A 20,246-nucleotide genomic window follows, 5' to 3' on the forward strand; every position below is an offset into this window, starting at 1 on the left:
AACAGTTACTCTACACCCATTTCTACAGTTACACTTCACTAATTTCCAACTTCAGAGTGCCCTGCCCACACTTCTTAAACCAAACCTACGCTCTCATGTGTGTGTATGAGTGTGGGCTAATCCAGCATCTTTCCTAAAGCTGTGATTGTTAATTAAATGTGTTTCAGAGCTGTACTGTTTAAAGAGGTTCACATTTCATTTTTACGAGGCCTATAGACCAGAGACCTTTAGAACAGACGTGTGATGTGAGAGTGTGCGTGATGTGCCTGCAGTGTTCTTGCCTTCCAGGAAAATAAAACTAAATGTAATAATCTCCTAAACTCTAAAAGGCCTTCAGTATAGTGATGCTGATTGATGTTGTTGTTTAATTACTCAGCTCAAAGCTCTGCGCCATAGAATAATGAAAGTGAGCAGCATTTTAGAGCTGAAACTGAGCTGATAGTGTGTGTGTGTGTGTTCTGCTTTGAAGGGTTTCTTCAGTCGTTACACGACACACACACACACTGCAATGTATTTGGTCCTGGGTTTAGATTAGAAACAGGACACACACTGCAGTGAAATACTGAGGGTCATACACTGACCAATAAGTCAGTGTGACCAATTAACTAACGAATTAACTTACTCATTACAAAGCAGCCAGTTAGAGCAACCATTACCAACAAGAAACAGAGTGAAAACAGCAGATAGATAGATAGATAGATAGATAGATAGATAGATAGATAGATAGAAAACAGGAAAGAGAAACAGAGACAGAGAGAGAGAGAGAGAGAGGGATAGGAAATAGAGGAGATAGAGAGAGATAGTGTATCTTACCTTCAGCAGTTAGGCCCTGTACGCTGACTCCTCTGGCCTCTAGAAACGTCAAGCAAGCCTCCACATTCTCAATCTGAAACACACACACACACACACACACACACACACACACACATCAGTTCTACTGCACACACTACAGAACAAAAAGGTACACACTGTGGCAGAGAGAGATTGGCCCATAAATATGCCTCTAAGAAATAAAAAATAAAAAAATTTGTGTGTGATCGCGGCCTCTCTGGCTGACACACGCATGCCTGCTTTTTGGGGGTCACTGATGATGTCACTTAGGGCGCCATGCCAACAAAAGGCAGCATTGTGGTCGAGACAGTGTGTGTGTGTGTGGTATGTGTGTGAGTGCCACACTGCCAGGCCTGTCTCGCACTCCAGCGCCAGCCATTAGAGGTCAGGCGGAGGTTGCGACACTGCAATGACGGCAATGTGTCACACACACACACACACACACACGCATACCTACACACAGTGACGACAGTGTGTCACACCTACGTCTGTGTGTGTGTGTGAGTGTTGTGGTCCACTCGAGGGCCGTAATAATACAAAGGCCGACTGAGAGCCTGTTAATAATTCAGCACCCCCCACACACACATAGTTTCAAAAGGCTAATGAACGTACAATAAGGCTTTTAATATTGTGTTATACTCAGCCAGCATGCTGTGAATTATCACAGGGCAAACGGGGTCAAGACACACACATACTCACACACTCTGTGCTGCACTGTAAAGAATGAACTACTTTGTGTGTGGAGCTGAAGGAAAGCACCATAGACTCCACGATGAGGAAAGAACAAGAATAAACACACACACATAAACGAGTACATACAGACTCAGGCTTCATATACACTCACAGACTCCATATACACTCATATGCTCCATATACGTGTATATACTTATAGCCTTCATATAACCTCATAGACTTCATATACATTCACTTTGTAGTCTAGCTATATATATATATATATATATATATATATATATATATATATATACATATATGTGTGTAACAACCTTTAACTTAGGACCCTACATCTACACAAACAACCAAACACACACCCACCCACACACACACTCCAGACTGTGTATTTCTAATTTACAGTGGAGCAGTAAATCCAGGGTTCAGTCTGCAGCCTTGAACAGAAAACCTCACAGAAACCCATGTCCTCTCTGACCTCACACACACCAAACTCACACATGCGCACACACTCACTGAGTGAATGTGTACCACACTGATATAAACAGCACTATTTTCCATGCAACAGCTATACATCTGCTTCAACAGCCTTTATAGCAGGATGCTTTTCATGTGTCTCTCATCACACACACAAACACACACACGTACCCACACACACAAACACACACAGTCTGTTCCTGTTTGATTATCTGCCCTCATAAACTCGTACCAGTTACACATGTGTTCTGATTTGGGCTGCTGCCTCATTAAGGAGCAGCTCACACACTCTGCTCTTTGACAGAGAAACCTGGTGCAACTTATGGCCTTTCAAGGAGTTTGTTTAATACCCATGATGTTCAGATGTTCAGAACGGTTATTATTCGGTGAAACCAAAGTGGAAACTCTTTTAGTACCGAGTGAGTATGGAGGGGAGTTCTTTCACCAGATCAGGCATAATATTAAAACCACTTCTTTGTTTCTACACTCACTGTCTATTTTATCAGCTCCACTTACTATATAGGTGCACTTTGTAGTTCTACAGTTACAGACTGTAGTCCATCTGTTTCTCTGCATACTTTGTTAGCCCCCTTTTACCCTGTTCTTCAGTGGTCAGGACCCCCACAGGACCCTCACAGAGCAGGTACTGTTTGGGTGGTGGATCATTCTCAGCACTGCAGTAACACTGACGTGGTGGTGGTGTGTTAGTGTGTGTTGTGCTGGTATGAGTGGACAGACACAGCAGTGCTGCTGGAGTTTTTGAACACCTCAGTGTCACTGCTGGACTGAGAATAGTCCACCAACCAAAAACATCCAGGCAGCAGCATCCTGCGGGCAGCGTCCTGTGACCACTGATGAAGGATGATCAATATAAACGAATATAAACTGTAAATGACTTTACCTTTACAAGGGGGAGCAACAAGGTTGCATAGAGTGGACAGTGAGTGGACAGAGTTTCTCCATACATACATAATATATAAAAATGGATGAATTGATCTGACTACTACACATATATTTATATTAGAATGTGAAAATATTTGAGAACGAGATTAATACTGAATATTAAATTTTGCAGCATCTCTCTCTCTTTCTCTTTTCTGATGAGGTAATAGAGGTCATGGGTTCTGATCACTGTGTAGAAACTGCGATGCTTTGCTAGAAAAAGACCCGCTGAGTCAAACCACAAGCAGCCGTTTTGGTGAGCGGGTTTGGCCTGTTTCTTTCTAATTGTGTGGGAATTTAACAGCTCTTTCGGAAAGTCACATCATCTGTTTTTTCCGAGCTAGGCTGACGTTTTCCAGCTCCAGATATGTCATTAGCAGAAACGGGAGGGAAATGTTTTGCTGAGGTGCATTTTCTCTAAAAAAAGAGAAAATAAATCATATTACAAAATTTACAAGCAACATAGAAGCAAGCGGAATGGAAAATGGTTGCCAGTCTAAACGACGACGTCAAGCTGTTAAAGTTTACAGCCGTGAGTGATAAAGATCGTAAACTGAATGGAGTTTGATATACAGCGATCAGAGCGAGGTTCTGATTCAGAGTAAATGTTTGTAGTTGGGTTTGCTTTCTTTGGTCCAGATGCACCCTGGACGCAGTGATTTACCCATATAGGGATAAAATATACATAGTGAAAGAAAGTAGAAAAAATGCTAACATGCTGCTTTTATATTAATGGTTTCTGTTTATCATTTTGGTCAATTCACTGGAATTCATTTTCAGTTCCTTGATTACTTTGCCTTTTATCTTGATTTAACGTGTAAATAGAATGTGTATGACTTGTCTAAAGAAAACCCTGTGTTTCCCTACGACTACTATTACTACGTAAAATAATACTTTTAAAAAATAATAGTAATTGTATAGCACATTTCATGCATAACAAAGGCCAAGAACTACTCGAAAGCAAAATAAGATTTTAGTACTTTTTGTAGTAGTAACTTGGCTAACAGCGTGTTGGTGTTGAGGCAGATGCTCATAGCCTGGCTATGATGAAGTGGGACCACAATGAAAGCCAGTAAATTCCTGTGGCTGCTTTGGTCTAATCAGCCACCAAATGGTTTTTCACTGTAGCCCAGAGGATCTGCACTCTGTATAGTAATGACTTTGAGGAAGCAGAACAGATCTGGACTGAGAAACACTGTTTTCTAAGACTTCGTAAGAACATAAGAACAAGAATACATGCATAGATAGTTTGTTGACAAACATTTGCTTTGATGTGATATATTTTATTTTGGTGGAATCACTTGATACACAAAAATAGGAGATATTAGCCATGCATAATCTCAGTAAACATTCCTATACACTAGAATAAGAGATATTAGTCCAAAAACTACCTTGATAAACACATTTATACACTAGAACTGGAGATATTAGTCCACAAACCGCAATAAACACTGCTTTACCTTTTCTTTCCTGGATGGTCTGATAGGGTTAGATAAGGGCAAACTGAAGTTCATCACTATTTTCCTCTAGGATTACTGTCTCACATCCTTGATCATCTTGACGGGTGGGTGTGTTCTCGCTACACTTTGAGAGAAGCTCCCACTAGAACACTGGGAAATCACTGCGCATGATGAAACTCAGAGCAAGTGTGCGTCATTCATTATCAGTATTCATCAGAGCCAGTACTGAGTGTTCATTTGAGATGTCAGTCATGAGGCTTAAATCTTTCACATCTGCAGCATCTGATCATCTTTACACATCCAGCTGTTTCGTGTGAATGGTAATTCCTCTTTGCAGTCTACTTTCTGCCTTTATGCTCTTAAGTTCATTGGGCCATTCAGGTCTGACAGACCAGTAACTCCCATGTCTTCTGATAGCTCCCCCTGCATTTTGTTGAATTATTTCTGACTTGTAGTTCATTGAAATAAGTTGAGAAATTGTGTGGAAATAAAGATTCTTAACTTTCATTATATACCACTTCAGTGCTTGTAAGTGGAAAAGGAGATATTTTATTATGATATGAATTTGATGAAACGTTATCACTGCATGCAAAAGTTTGTTTTGAGGCAAGGCTGTATTTTTGTCATTTTCTGATGCGAAACAACCTTAACGTTGTTCAAACTAAAAACTGTAAGTCGAATGTGAATCTGATTCATTAAGAAACCAGATACTCACTTATGCCGCTTCACAACTCAGGAGTGGGTTCCAGCATGCTTTCTGACATTAAGAGCATTTACAGGGGCTTTATAATCCGATAACTGCATGAATTCAGATTTTGTCCATAATCCGTGTTTACGTGCACTTCAATAATCAGATAAAAAGGAAACTCCGGGTCTACGCTGGTCAGGCAGTAATCAAATTTCTGCTTTGCAACCAGGCAATAAACTCACAGAAGATGACATAAACGTAACATAATATTCAAACTTCATGCTGTAGCTTTTTTTTAAAAACATTGCGCCACTTTACCTGACAATATGAACATGCGTCATCTAAAAGATGGAGAATATGTAAATCCTTAATTTCGTCAAGCGTGTAGTTGGTTTTGTTGTTTTGTTGCCGTCTCGTGGGTGCTGTGTTAAATGCTTCTCGCTTACTTCCAGTACCACAGCCAATTTGCCAATTTTCACACATGCACAGACTGAGAAATCCGAAAGAAATCCGAGTAAGAGTGTTAAATCCGGCTATATTTATCAGATTTCTTAATTGAATTTGTAGATCTTAGTCAGATCTAAGAAATTGGAGTATGCTGTTTACATGACCAACTGAATAATCAGATAACTGCAAAAATTCACTCATGATTGGATTATTAAGTGCATGTAAACACATTCTTTCTCTTCACATCACAAAGGCCTTAATACACTGTGCATGTTTTATTTGTGTGATTTATTTGAATATAATTTGAACATGTGTATTAGCTGATAATATCCTGCATACCAAATGCAATTTTTCAGACAGCAAAAACCAGAAACTAGAACTTTCTGACAAACATCAGAGGGATTATTTTATCTTCGGCTTCATCACATGTGGAGGTGCATCTTCAAAATCAGTTCAGACTGATTTACAGAGATCCCAGATGTTGTAGAAGAGCTCATAAATGTTTCAGCTCCTGAATAAGGCAGTGAAACTCTCTGTTCTGCTTTTGCTTTTCCTAAATAAGGTGGAGCTCAAACAATGTCTCAGTTTGCAGACTTTGTGAGGAGTAAAGGATATCAGTTTGCACTCGCAGCCATTTTTACTGTTTTCCCTTTGTTTCTCATGTTGAACACCAGGGTGAAAATCCAACAGTAAATTGTGTCACGCACAGTGTGCATAGTTTTAAAATTTGACTGAAACCTCGTGAAACCAAAGCTCATGTTTGCCAAACTGCGGTCCCACTCATTGTAAATCAAAATGAGATTGGTCACTTCCTGATTATCTTGATAGTTAAACTAATTACTAATTGTGTTCCACTGGCTACATAAGGCACCTAGTGCTTGGACCCCGATTATTGCCATTTACAATGTAATCTCTCATAGCAGTTATGACAGTTCACAGAAATTACTGTGTTCTAAACAGATGCAAACTAAATGAAAGCTCATTGTCGTGATGGCTAGAATGATAATTTGTCAACCTTTTCCACTCATCATTCGAAAGCTTCAAGCAACTTCACCGCTCACGAAATGTGATTTTCTTTGGATGTTTCAGTAACATTATCTAAACTGCTGATGAATTTCACTGAAAGGCAACAATTGCACATATGTACATATCTATAGATTTAAGTACATCATCCCAGTTTAACAAGTACAATTTTATATAACAATAAATAAAAGTTTTCATAGTACCCTATCACTTTAACAGAGCAGAATGTTAGATCTTGATAAATCTACTTGTCTAAAGCTTGGAGTTAAACAGAGAGGGCAGTCGAGGTCACTTGAGGTCACTTGCCGTTCGTCTCTTGGTCGTGTAAGAACATACGTCTCTTAGCGGAACACACACACTCACTGGCCTGTCTGTCTGCCCTTAGCAGAAAGGTCACTAAAGGTGACGAGAGACATCAGCTTGAAAACGCTGCTGTCAACATGTGTGAACACACATATGCAAGAGGCTGGAAGGCCCAAACACTGACTGTATAAACACACACAGTGTCCTAACACAAAACTACAGAGAGACAGAGAGACAGAAAAGGGGGGGTGAGAGAGAGCTACAGAGAGAGAGAGAGAGAGAGAGAGAGAGAGAGAGAGAGAGAGAGAAAGAAAGAAAGAAAGAAATGGGAAAACATAGTGAGAGATCAAGAGAGGAATAGAGATGAAGAGAAAGAGGTGAACAGAGAGAGAGACAGACAGAGAAAGTGAGAAGGAGAAAGAGGTAGAAAGAGACACACAAAGAGAAGAAGAGAGAGAGAGGAAGAAAGAGACAGACAGAGAGAAAAAGAGAGAAAGAGAGAGAGAGAGAGAGAGGCAGTCATTAGTGATTGTCACCCAGCCACTGACCATGCTGAGCATGAAACAGAAACACAGTGCTGATGGAGTGACCTTCACTCCATCACACACACATGCGATTTCACTAATCAAAGCCTGCTGACCCCACACAGCAGTGTGTGTGTATGTGTGTGTGTGCATGTGTGTGTGTGTGTGTGTGTGGGTGTGTGTGTGTGTTCGGGTCATTAGGGTCAGGAAGACAACTGCAGGATTTGAGCAGGAATCACACACATGCGCTTCTGCAGCACAACTGGAACATTAACTCAGCAGCGAGACAGATGTGTGTGTGGGGGGTGTACTGTACAGTACCCTACAACAGCCTCAAAAAGTGTTTGGACACTGTAACCATAATTTTGATAAACTTTAGTTAACTTCTTTAGATGACTTCTTCATAAAACATGTAACAAATACTTGTTAAAGAGAAAACTGCTTCTGTTACATCATCAGACCAACAGTAGCCTTTGTGTGGAGAACGTATGGAGAAGAACTCTACATCTGAGACTGTCGGTGAGCTTGTGCTCAATGATGAGATCTGAAAAGCCATTTTGGATGCAAAACTGCAGAAATCAGCAAAGAAACAGCTCAAACCATAATGGTCTGAAACACCAGCTGCCTTCTAAAGAATCCTTTACTGTCTCTGAATGCTGCTCAAAATAAACAGTGCCTGGTTTGACAGTTTGTTTCCTGACACAATCAGCTTAAAGCATTTTAAAGTATAGCACAAACGTCCAAATACTTTCCGGAGCCACTGTAGAAGTACAGTGTGTGTGTGTGTGTGTGTGTGTGTGTGTGTGTGTGTGTGTGTGTGTGTGTGTGTGTGTGTGTGTGTGTGTGCAGCACAATGCAGAGTGTTTCGTTAATCTGTAAGGATACACAGCACTAACAGCTGGAGCCCAGAACACACTAGTGCTTTATAAACTCCCTTCATTATCTCTCTTTCTCTCTCTCTCTCTCTTTCTCGCTTCCTCACTCTCTTTCTCTCCTTCTTTCTCTCTGTCTCTCTCCCTCTTCCTCCTCTATCTATTTCCCTCACTTCCCCATGTTTCTGCCCCATCTCTTTCTCTTTCTTCTCCCTTTCTTTCTCTGTCTCTTTTGCTCTTTCTCTCTCCTTCTCCTTCTCCACACCCCTCTCCCTTTCTCTCTTGGCTCTTTCTTTCTCACTTCTTTCATTTTCTGCTTCTCTTTCTCTTTTTGTCCTTTTCCTACACCTGCTCTTTCTACCTCCCTCTCTCTCTCTTTCTCCCTCTCTTCCTTTCTCCCTCTCACTCTCTTTCTCTTTTCTTCCTTTTCCTCTTTTCCTGTCCACTTTTTCCTCTTTTCTCTCTCATTCTCTACCTCTCTCTCTCTCTCTTTCTCCCTCTTTCTTTAATTTCAGTTCAGAAATTTTAACAAACATGTTGTGTAGTTGTTGGGAGTCAGTAGGGGGGCAGTATGGGGGGTCTTACCCACTGTCTTTCAGCATTCCTTTTGCCAGGAATTACTCATAATTGTTCAATTTGTGTACATTTTCCAAAATTTGGGATTAATTGGTTGAATTTGTGTAAATTTCCCATGTCAGTCTACATTTGTTACAGCGAAGAAGAAGTGCATCTCTGTCTCAACCCGATCCATCATACAGTGACCACACAGTTTCTCCTCTCTCGGCAGCTGGGACTTTTTATACCTTCTCTTTTCTTTGGCTAGGCTGTGGTCACTAAGCCTGTACTACTGACCTCTCTGAGATCTACTCTTTCTCTCTCTCTCTCTCTCTCTCTCTCTCTTCAATGCCTTCTTTCTCTGTGTTACATATAATCTGTAATTCAGACTGAATGCAGGTCAATCTCAGATTGTTTTTTCTTTTTTTTTTTCGAGGTGCGTGTGCAGTTCGTTAATGTCGTTTTTAATTAGACACATTAGTATTCTACTGCCTTTAGTCTAACATCAATGGGGGATTTTTATGGGCTCATTTGGAGTTGTTTTTATTTCCTCCAGGCTTTCTGGGCTTTGTTCAAAAGTGCAGGCGCCCGTCAGAGAGAATTTGTCCCAACAATGTCTGAAGAGAGCGGGAGAGGCGTGAAGAGCAAAACACACACACACACTGAAGCAGCCTCAAGCCGCAGACGTCTCACTGACATCTTAATGCAGAAAACAGTAATCCTGATTACCACTACAAGCTGTGTCTGTATTCAGCATTCTGTACTGAACACACACACAAGGGTGGATGTAGTGTGTGTGTGTGTGTGTGTGTGTGTGCATGCATGTTTGTATATGTACAGATGTTAATGTGTGAGATTTTGTGTGTATGTTTGTCTATGTATGTGTATGTTCAGGCTTTTTGTGTGTGTGTGTGTGCACGTGTTCATCTGTACATGACATGCACATGTGTATGTGTTGTTTTTGTCTGTGTATGTTTGGGTCAGTAAAAATAGATTACGTCTTACTTATCCAAACATTCAGTCTTATCGACCTAAATTATTCAGTTGTACTAACACAAACGATTCAGTTTTACAAAACAAACAGTTTAGCCTTACAGACCCAAATGATTCAATCTCAGTGACACCAACAATTCAAGCTTACTGAACCAAATGATTCAGTCTCATTGACACAAACAGTTCACCTTTATTAAACCAAATAATTCAGTCCTTTGAACAATATAGTCATGCTGAGTATTACTTATCATTTTACTGACCTTAACTGATTCAGTCTTACTGAACCAAACCATTTAGTTTTACTGAACAAAACTGATTGTCTTACTGAACCAATTTTTCATTCAGTCTTTTTGACTTAAACGATTCAGTCTCGCTGATCCAAACAATTCACTCCTACTGAGCAAATTGATTCGGTCTCAATGACATAAACAATTTGATCTCATTGACGTAAATGATTCAGTCTTACTGAGACGAACAATTCCGTCTTTTTTGCTCAAATGATTCAGTCTTACTGACCCAACTGATTCAGTCTCACTAAAGTAAACAACACAGTCTTACTGAGGCAAAGCATTCAGTTTAGCTTTCTCAAACAAATCAGTCTTACTGATCCAAACAATCCAGTTCTAGTGATCCAAATGAATCAAACCAACCAAATGATTCAGTTTTACTCGCCCAAATTATTCAGTCATATTAACCCAAACAATTTAGTCTTACTAAGCCAAATGATTCTGTCTCATTGGCAAAAATGATTCAGTATTACTGACCCAAATGACTGAACTTTACTGACGCAAGTGATTTGATTTACTGACACAAACAATTCAGTATTATTAACCTAACTTATTCCAGCTTACTGTCCCAAATGATTCAGTCTTAATACAGCAAACAATTCAGTCTCACCGAGCTAAATGATTCAGTTTTACTGACCTGCTGCTGCTGCTGATCAGAAGTGTGTTTTCACTCAGTGATCCAAACAAATCTAATGGTGCTCTTACTTCTGCAGAGCTAAAGTTACACTGTGAACTGCAGGCTGGCAACAGCCCTATACACAGCAAGCATGTGTGTGTGTGTTTGTGCCTGGGTGCACATGAATGTCAAATGGCTCAGCGACTTCCCCTAAAAAGCACCAAATAGCCACTTCCTCACTGTAAAACCACACATGCACACACAATCCCACAAGTCCTGTTCAGTCCAGCAGGTGCAGGATCAATGAGCTGTGACTGAAACAAAGAGTGTACTCCCACAACACACACACACACACACACACACACACACACACACACACACACAATCATAACTGTACAACTGAAGCCTTCACTACATGCAATGGTGATCGTCCAGCTCAGAGAAGCCACAAGGAATAAAAACATGAGCACACACACACAATTGTAACTGTACAGCTGAAGCCTTCACTACATGGGCTGGTTGTTGTCCAGCTCAAAGAAGCCACAAGGAATAAAAACATGAAAACACACACATATACACACACACAGGCACACACACACAATTCACCTCTGTTCACTGGCACTGACCTACAGCACATAAAACCACAAAGCCAAGTTTAATTACAGTAAAATATCACACACAACCACACACACACTAAAGTATTGTTTGTGAAAGAAGAAATTACTTTCTCTTGTGGGGACCTGCAAAATATCCCAATAAGGACAATGTTCTGGCATTTTAATATCCTGAACAGGGACACAGAGAGTGACTACAGCAAATAAACATACACACAAACACACACACACACACACACACACACACACACACACTTCACTTTAAGCTCAGAGACCGTTAAAAATCCACTGATCTTTCAAATGTTCTGCTTAATTAAACCATTCAGAGTGGTTTGATGTGAAATGCTCTGTTTTTAAGAGGCTTACTGTTATCATTATTTACAGTGGTGGTGATAGAAACCAAACATCTGAAAAGTTTCTAAAAGCTCCCTCACAGAAAATCATTACATGAAATGGTAAAGAATGCACTGCCTATTACCTGAGACATTGTTTTATGATAGTTTTCAGGAAGTTTTGTCCTAAAATATATTTATGCATAAGACAAAACTTTCCCTAAAGGAAACTTTTTTTTTCCATCATCAACATTACATCTAAAAACTCAAAAGGTTAATGGGTGGTTTTGGATGGTAAATAAAACCCCCCTGGTTCCTATCACCACCACAGAAAAGAGTCAGTAAATTTTTCTGCAATGAACCATTTCACATTAAACCACTTTGACTTCGTTCACACCTCAACCACTGGATTATGCAGAACTGTCTAGAAATCAGTGGAATACCCCTTTAACTCATGAACTCAGCAGCTAATACAGCAAAGTGTGGTAGGCTGCCTCCTGAAGGTAAACGATGCTGGGAAACATACTAAAACAAAACAAAACAAAAGCATCTGAGACTCTCTGCTGACCACTTAACTTAAAAAAATGTTCTATCCACACAGGAGTAGTAACTTGTGCCATTAACTCAGTTATGGATTCAGAAGAGGTGGTGGGCTCAAACGATGGTTGGTGAGGGTATGTTATTCAAAGTGGTTTGATGTGAAATGTTTCATTCTATTAAAAATTACTCTAAAAACTATCAAGTCAGAATTATTTACAGTGGTGGTGACAGGAACCAGACATCTGAAAAGTTTAACGCCTCCAAAAGCTCCCTCACAGAAATTTATTTAATGAAATTATGATTTTTTTTCCAGATTTATCACTATTTTACCATCATCAGCATTATATATAAAAACTCAGAAAGCATGTGTAGGTTCACTGGTGGTTTGGGTAATACATAAAGTTGATATATTTGTGTTGTACACATTGTGACTCCTGGTTCCCCTCACCACCACTGTAAAGAAATCAGTTAACAAGACCATTTGTGCTCTCTTGGACTCCCAGCGATGGATGGCTGTAGCATAACCGCAATCTCGTGATCTCCTATTGACAGGGCCAATGCTTAGATGGTTGCACCACTTGGGAGCCCCACTAGCATGGTATTCTCTTCATTCTTTGTGGTGATTGTGGCCAAAGAGTTCCTAATGAGTCAATTAAGGCCTAATGGGATAATTAAGATCTAAGACTTAAAAAAAAATGTCATGTTTATGAAAGTATCTTCCTTGAAATGAAGAGCAGTTTTACCTAAATAATGACTTGACAGTTTTCTTTTCCAAACTATTGTTATTGTTAGCATATAATAAAACTCTTTTGGCCCAATTTTGCTGTAAACACCTGATATTACACACATGGTTAAAGGGGATAAAACAGGCAGCCTCTGTATTATTTACAAGCTAGCTCTGTCAGTACTAATATGTGGCACAAATATTTTAGCGTTTGTCTCTAAGAAAAACCTGCTTACCATATAATGGAAACTGAAGTTTCCTCACTTTTGTTTAATTAAAGAGTTTTATGTTAACATTGACCACGTTTACATGCACTTAATAATCCAATTAGTAATCTGATCAACGCATTCATTTGCACTTGAGTAATCAGATAATGTAAATGAGTAATCAGTGGCGTAAACGTGAAGTAAAACTTAATGCCTCTTTTTTTTTTAACATCGTGCCACTTTACCTGAAAATATGAACATACATCATCTAGAAGATGAAGTAAATTTAAATCCTTCATTTTGTCGAGAATGCAGTTGGTTTCAGCGTCCAGTACCGCAGTCTGTTCTCGCGCATGCGCAGACTAAGAAATCGAAGGAAATCTGAGTACGAGTATACATGCTCTGAGAAATCAGATTACTAAGCTAAAATCCAGCTCTCTTTATCGGATTTCTTTATCAGATTTCTAGACCTTACTCTGATCTAAGAAATTGGAGTATGCTGTTTACATGACCAATTGAATAATCAGATAACTGCAGAAATCCGCTTATGATTGGATTATTGAGTGTCTGTAAACGCACTCATTGTTAAAATTCCAAAATTTAGTAGTCTGTACAGTCCATGCTTGGAAACTAAGTTTTAAATGAATTGCTTTTGTGATGTTACAAAAATTCAGCCTACAGCAGTTCAGCCCCACCCATTCATACAGAAGTTATTCAGAGTGTTTCAACCCAGACTGCTTTCAGAACAAGGGCAGCCAATCAAAACAGAACTAATTTACACACATCAGTCTTAAAGGCACAGTAACAAAAACAGCCCGTTTGCCATACAACCACACAAACATGGTTTTGGGTCCTTCAACGTATTACAAAGTGACAAAGAAAACTTAGGTGTCTGCAAATGTTTGACAGTCAAGTTATTAGAGTGATTTACAATGTCATACTTTAACACACCTGATCCAGCTTGATAAATTGAGTCAGGTGTGTTAGATTAGGGAAAACGTAAATACATGCAGACTTGGACGAAGAGCCAATGCGCTGGAATGAGAATACATTCCAATTTTTCTTTGCTGTAAAACCAGATGTGGAGCAGCGTAAAACTGTGTTAGCGCAGTGCAATAATAACTCAAAGAGAGAATGAAAGTAGCTTAATTGTAAAAAATCAAACATTTCATGGATGTTGTAGAAAACACGGAAGAATGAACCCATATCTAAAGCAATAGAAAGAAAAATGAAAAATTCACCTTACCATTTGAGTATGAGTCCTGGGGCAGTCGTTAATATCCTCCACTTTCTCATTAGCTGCAAAAGAGAAGATTCAAAAACTGTAGATCACAGACTTTAAAACACACACACATACACACATGGACCGCATAGCCTCTCAGGCTTGCCGTCATGAGGGAGCCAGAGTTGAAACCAGAGCGTACGTGGGTATATATGTGTATATACGTGTGTGTATGTATGTGTGTGTATGTAATACTGACTTCTGTGCGAAGTAAAACACGCACGGCTGTTAATTCATCAGCTGTTGGCTGAGCGTTTCTGACACACTATCTGGAGCCAGTGTGCTGGAGGGCAAGGCTAAAGTTTCAGCCCAGCCCGGAGGAGGAGAGAAAAGAATGAGGGAATGAAGGAAAGAGAGAAAGAAAGAAAGACAGAATACACACAAGTCACACTGGTCTTGCTTAGGAAAACACATGGGACGCACATGCTCTAAAGCACTGGTTTGATGAAAAATCTAATGTACCCCCCCCCAACCCACCCTTACTCCAACTGTAGTCAAACAGTCAAAATATGTTTGGTGTCTGAAGTTAGTTTTAGCACTAGAACTATGAGGCTAATGTAGCTAACGAACTCATTAAGAAGAAATGAGCAATGACAAGAGGTGTTGGGATAATATGAGGGCGACATGATTGCCCACACACAGGCAATGATCTGCCTATACATATTGTAACTGTGTCACAGAAACTGCTGTATGTATCATCCATGTGTACACTATCTGACCAAAAGTATCCAGACAGTTCTTCTAATGAATGAGGTCACACATTGCTGAAACAGGTGTTCAATTGCACACACATAGCTTATATAACCTCCAAAAGCACTGACCAATAAAATAGGACACTCTGCAGCAGCCGCACATGAGCCTATGGTCACCATGCCCAGCCCCCCCCCAGCTTTGAGCTGTGGAGCAGTGGAATGCTGTTCTCTAGAGTGATGGAGCTCCATCCAGTACCTCTTGGATGAGTTGGAGTGACGTTTGTGATCCAGAACTAATCATCCACTATCAGCACCTGACCTCACTAATGCTCTTGTGGATGAATGCAATCAAATCCTCACAGCAATGTTTCAACAAGTCATCCCAGAAGAGTGGAGGCTGTTACTGCAGCAAAGGGAGGCAAACTCCCTATTAAGTAATCTCAAATACACTTGCTTATGTGATTTCTGTCACTGTATGACACACTTATCTATTAACATGGACTAAAATACATCATAGTTATACATCATAACTATACATCATAGTTTCTGTTTCAGAAATCTAAATTTTGTCTATGCTTTTGTCTTTTAAACTTAAACTTAGCACCTCAACATGGTTTAAGGCAAGTGTGGCTGGGAATGCAGTTAGCACCATGCTAAACACAGATGCCTCGCCATACCTACATAAAGCGTCTGGTATTTTTTGCCCTGGTATCTTTTGTCAGTTCCATTCTGATTGGCTAGCCACAGGATCAGTGCAGCAAGTTCGTTAACACTACATTAACGGTAACAAATGAATTGGTAGTTATATGTTAATAAGCAATTAAATACTCCTTGTGTATGTATATATATTCCAGTGTGTTTCCCACAGGTTTGTGTTTCGCCATGTTAAGCGACAAAAATGCACCAGACTCTCAGATGATAGGCAGACGTCTGGCTTACAAGACGAGCACCATATTAACTGATGGGTATGAACTTTAATTACGTGTTAGCTACACTAGCCTCCAGTGCTAAAACTAATGAAGCAAATTTCAGACACCAAAAATGCTCTGGCTGATCATCTACATCTAGAGTAAAGAGGGAAAATGGGGCAAATTAGATTTTCTTCAGACTGTTCTTTTAACAAGTGAAATGCCTCCCAGAGAGAGAGAAAAAGCTGAATGTTCTCAGAGTACATGCTAAAGGAAATCACACACATATATATAGAGTGCATTCACCTCTGTGGGTATGGGTGTGTAAGTGAGCAGCAGTGTGTACATTAAAAAGTGTGTCTGACTCTTCAATGTCACACTTTACAGTTTCATTTTTTTTCTTTTTTTTATTTAATTTTTTTTTGAAAGCCACCAAGCCACAAGGGGGCGCTAAATGGAAGATTATACTCGGAACATCAGTGAAAATGTGACTACTCCCTAACAGAATAAGGTACTAGTAATAAAACCTTGAATATTTGATGTAAATTTAGAACATTGAGAGCATTTGTTTGTTATGATTGCTGCTGTTTACATTACTTTTTGAACGTTCTGAGTGTGTGTGTATGTAAACAATGTATGTAAACATGAATTCAATACACACATGTATACACACATACTTGAATTGGAATTTATTTCAGTGATGTTCTGTAAGTCTGTAACTAAATTGCCAGTAAAACATATTTCTTTTAATTAAATTGAATTAAGAGACAAAAGAACCTCTTACCTATAATTTGGATGATCTGTGCCAGTAGAACTCCGTCTGGGATATCCTGGGTCAGGTCCTTTATGAGGCGGGGACAGCCTGCTTTGGTTAGGTAATGATTTGCCCAGTCAGTGTAGATCTACAACAAGAAAGAAGACAAAATAACAATGAGTCACATTCATAAAAAAGCTACATGCTTCTGTAGTGTAAAACTGTAGTGTATTAACTGTAATTTCCCCAAATTTTCACATCAGCGTCATCCCACAGGACACTCAATAACAACAAAAACACCCCAAAGGGCCATGTATATTATGAGGTTTTGCGATTCCATTAGTGTGAGGTGGACTAGAGCAGGACTGGTATTACTAAGGGAGCTCCAGGTTCAAAAGACCATTCTTTCATTCATTCATTATTACTGTCTGACTGTAGAAACTACATGCATTGCACATTTATACGGATTAAAATCACTGCACAATTAATAATGTTAGACTGTAATAACTGTGGAATGATTTTAATGTAAAAAATGCACACACTGCAGATTCATACTGGTCTAAAATAACTACACAATTATTTTTTTGTCAGGCTGAAACTACACACACTGCACCTTCATACTGGATTAAAATCACTCCACAATCACTACATTCAGACTGTAAAACCTACATACACTGCAGATTCATACTGGATTGAAATCACTCCACGATTATTACTGTCAGACTGTAAAAACTGAACACACTGCAGATTCATAATGGAATAAAATCATTCATTTCATTTGGTTATACTTACAGAAACAACACAGGTAAAAGTAATACAGCTTAAAACGGGTTAAAAAGGCCATGATCAATGACAACAGCAGGCACTCAGGAAAACAGAGAGAGAGAGAGAGAGGGAGAGAGGACACATGCTTACTGAATATGACAGGACGTCACTTCACAAGAGCGATGCAGATGAATGAACGCTGAACACTAACCAAACAGCAAACCTCGTCCATCTCCCCCCACACAGGAACACACCCGCCATCAAAAACCTCCAGCAACCACAGGCCAAGTTCAGTTTAATCAAAACTATCAATCAAAACACACCCGTTCTGTTTGTAATAGATTAGCGCAGATCGCTCGACAAATAGAAACCAGAGAGGAAGATGGAGGACAGAAAACAGAGCACATCTGACAGCCTGGCCTTCGTTAGCTGTTTTATCAGATGTGGGTGTTTAATTTTGATTCACATAAAAACAAATTTCTCTGAGGTTTGATTAGTTTGTCAGTCTATAGAAAGAGACAACAGAGCTGTCAAGAGAATTAAATGCCATTCAAAGCAGTGTTGGGGCAGCATCGTTTAAGCTTCAGAAGATGAATATTTGTTCTTATAGCAAAACGACTCGTAACTCGGCAGACAAAAATGAACTGAGGAGTTTATTTTACTCAACAGAATGAAGGTAGGTTGAAATTACCCTTTCAGACAGCTAGAGACATTACCATCACTCTTCTATACTCTTGTCACAAAACTTTTGCAAAACTAGACTGTACAAACAACAATAGCTTCTTATCAAATTCAGTTCATGATAAAATATGTCCTCTTGAGTTACAAACACTATTGTGGTATGGATTGAAAGTTCAGAATCTGCAATTTTCACACATATTCTCCACTTGTTCTAGTGCACTACAAGTAAGAAATAATTCAAATAAAATTACAGCATGCTTTTGTTATCGTCAATGGTAACCAGGGTTAACTGCAAACGCTATGATAAGGTAACATATATGCTTGTATGTTAGTCTTCTAGATGTTAAGAAAAACTTTACCAGCCAGTTTGAAGTTCCAGACAAATTCTGCCCCCCCAGCCATGAAGTCGCTACATTGCTGAGGGGATTTTGCTCTCTCACACTGCTTGAAAACGGAAAAACTCTCTTTACTTTGCAGCAAGCTTTAATCCCACCACCAATACGTGACGGGGCTTTGAGATTATCGACATGAGTTTTTCTAGAGGGCCGAGGATGGACCCCTGAGGAACACCACAGGCAAAAAAATCCCCCAAAGCGGCTGGCTACACTTGGAATGAGGGGAAACGAACCAGTGTGTCCTCAAATACACTCAGCATCCTGTAAAGTGCATACATCTTCATTTCTGCTTGTCTTCTGCTTCTGTCTGCTACAGACTCTGAATGTGCTTCGTCATAGATCCATGAAGAGCAGATGCTTAATTTTGGAATCTTTTAACGCTTAGAAGTCTAGAGTCATTAGTGCTGTTTTGCTATACATTCAGTTTACATTACATAATTAGTTACGAGTAACTAACAACATAGTTACATAGTTAATGACATTGTTAGTTATGAAATGAATTGCATTCTGTTTTATTTACATTCTGTCTTTTTTGTAAAAAATAAAAAAATGTAAATGTTTCATCAAATTTATAGAATAATAAAATATTCTCTTCCACTACTTACAAACACAAATGTGGTATAGATTAAAAAATCAAAATCTCTACTTTCCACGCAAGTTCTCCTCCTGCTTTCGTCAACTATGAGTGTAAAATAACTCAACTAAAATTACAGCATGTTTTTGTTTGCTACATTAAAGCACAATGAACTGAAACCCACATAAGGCAGAGCATTTCCAGTTTTACTGAAGGAAAGATTATGACACAGGAAATGTTTGGAGACAGACATAAACTCCCATAAATGCCAACATACTTTCTGCTGACTTTTTAAAAGCAGCCTATAAAGACCATTCCCTCAAAAACACAAATACTCATAACGCTGTAAAGACTCAATCTGAGATCAGTCGCAATTTCTCTCCGCCCTCGTAAGTCACATCCAATTATAGCCGCTTCACTTGCAGTGTGTTCCCTCAGAGACGCCCACCACCTTTCAAACGCTTCTTGTGTTGTGGTTTCAGCCACTGATGAGGAGCTGTTAAAGAACGGAGGGTGATGAAGAGCTACTTAGTCATCCTCCTTCTCAAACATACCGCTCTGGAAGGAGCGCATTAAAAGCTTTTCCAAACCACAGCGAGTCAACAGACATCCACATGCCAACAACACCATTCAGCACAGGAACACACACAGGAGCTGAAGAACACACACGCTTCTATACGCTCGCTTCAGCTTCTCTGGGGAATTCTCAACTAACATCCTGCGTGAATTGTTTTGATTTAGCTGAGCTACATTATAAACTACAATAAAATTCACTCATTATCAGCACTGAAAGTAACTAGTTGACTAGTTGCGTTGTTATGTCTTTACTTATGTACAACGGTTTACTGATGAATTACATGGGAAACTAGGAGTTTCTGCTAATAGATGATTCTGCAAGGTTGGAAAAAGCTGAGCTCTCAACTGGACTATTGGTAGAAGGGTCAGAGAGACATTTTTGGTGAGAGAGATAGAGAGAGAGAGAGAGAGAGAGAGAGAGAGAGAGAGGGTGGAAGACAAAAAGAGAAATAGGGAAGAGATAGGGAGAGAGAAAGAGGAAAAGAAAGAGATGGCAAG

At 39.5% G+C, this 20,246-nt stretch overlaps 1 protein-coding gene across 1 annotated transcript in view; it reads right to left on the reverse strand.

Moving 5' to 3' along the window:
* nav3 (neuron navigator 3) overlaps positions 1 to 20,246 on the reverse strand; it is a 218,438-nt gene that overhangs the window by 132,901 nt on the left and 65,291 nt on the right. The window contains exons 2-4 of the mRNA XM_036561812.1: positions 16,788 to 16,905; positions 14,368 to 14,420; positions 814 to 886 (exon numbers count right to left, since the gene is read on the reverse strand). Coding sequence (XP_036417705.1) covers positions 814 to 886; positions 14,368 to 14,420; positions 16,788 to 16,905 — 244 coding nt within the window. The remainder of the gene's footprint in view (positions 1 to 813; positions 887 to 14,367; positions 14,421 to 16,787; positions 16,906 to 20,246) is intronic.

The sequence above is a fragment of the Colossoma macropomum genome, unplaced genomic scaffold (assembly GCF_904425465.1).
Source record: "Colossoma macropomum unplaced genomic scaffold, Colossoma_macropomum, whole genome shotgun sequence".
Lineage (NCBI taxonomy): Eukaryota > Metazoa > Chordata > Actinopteri > Characiformes > Serrasalmidae > Colossoma > Colossoma macropomum.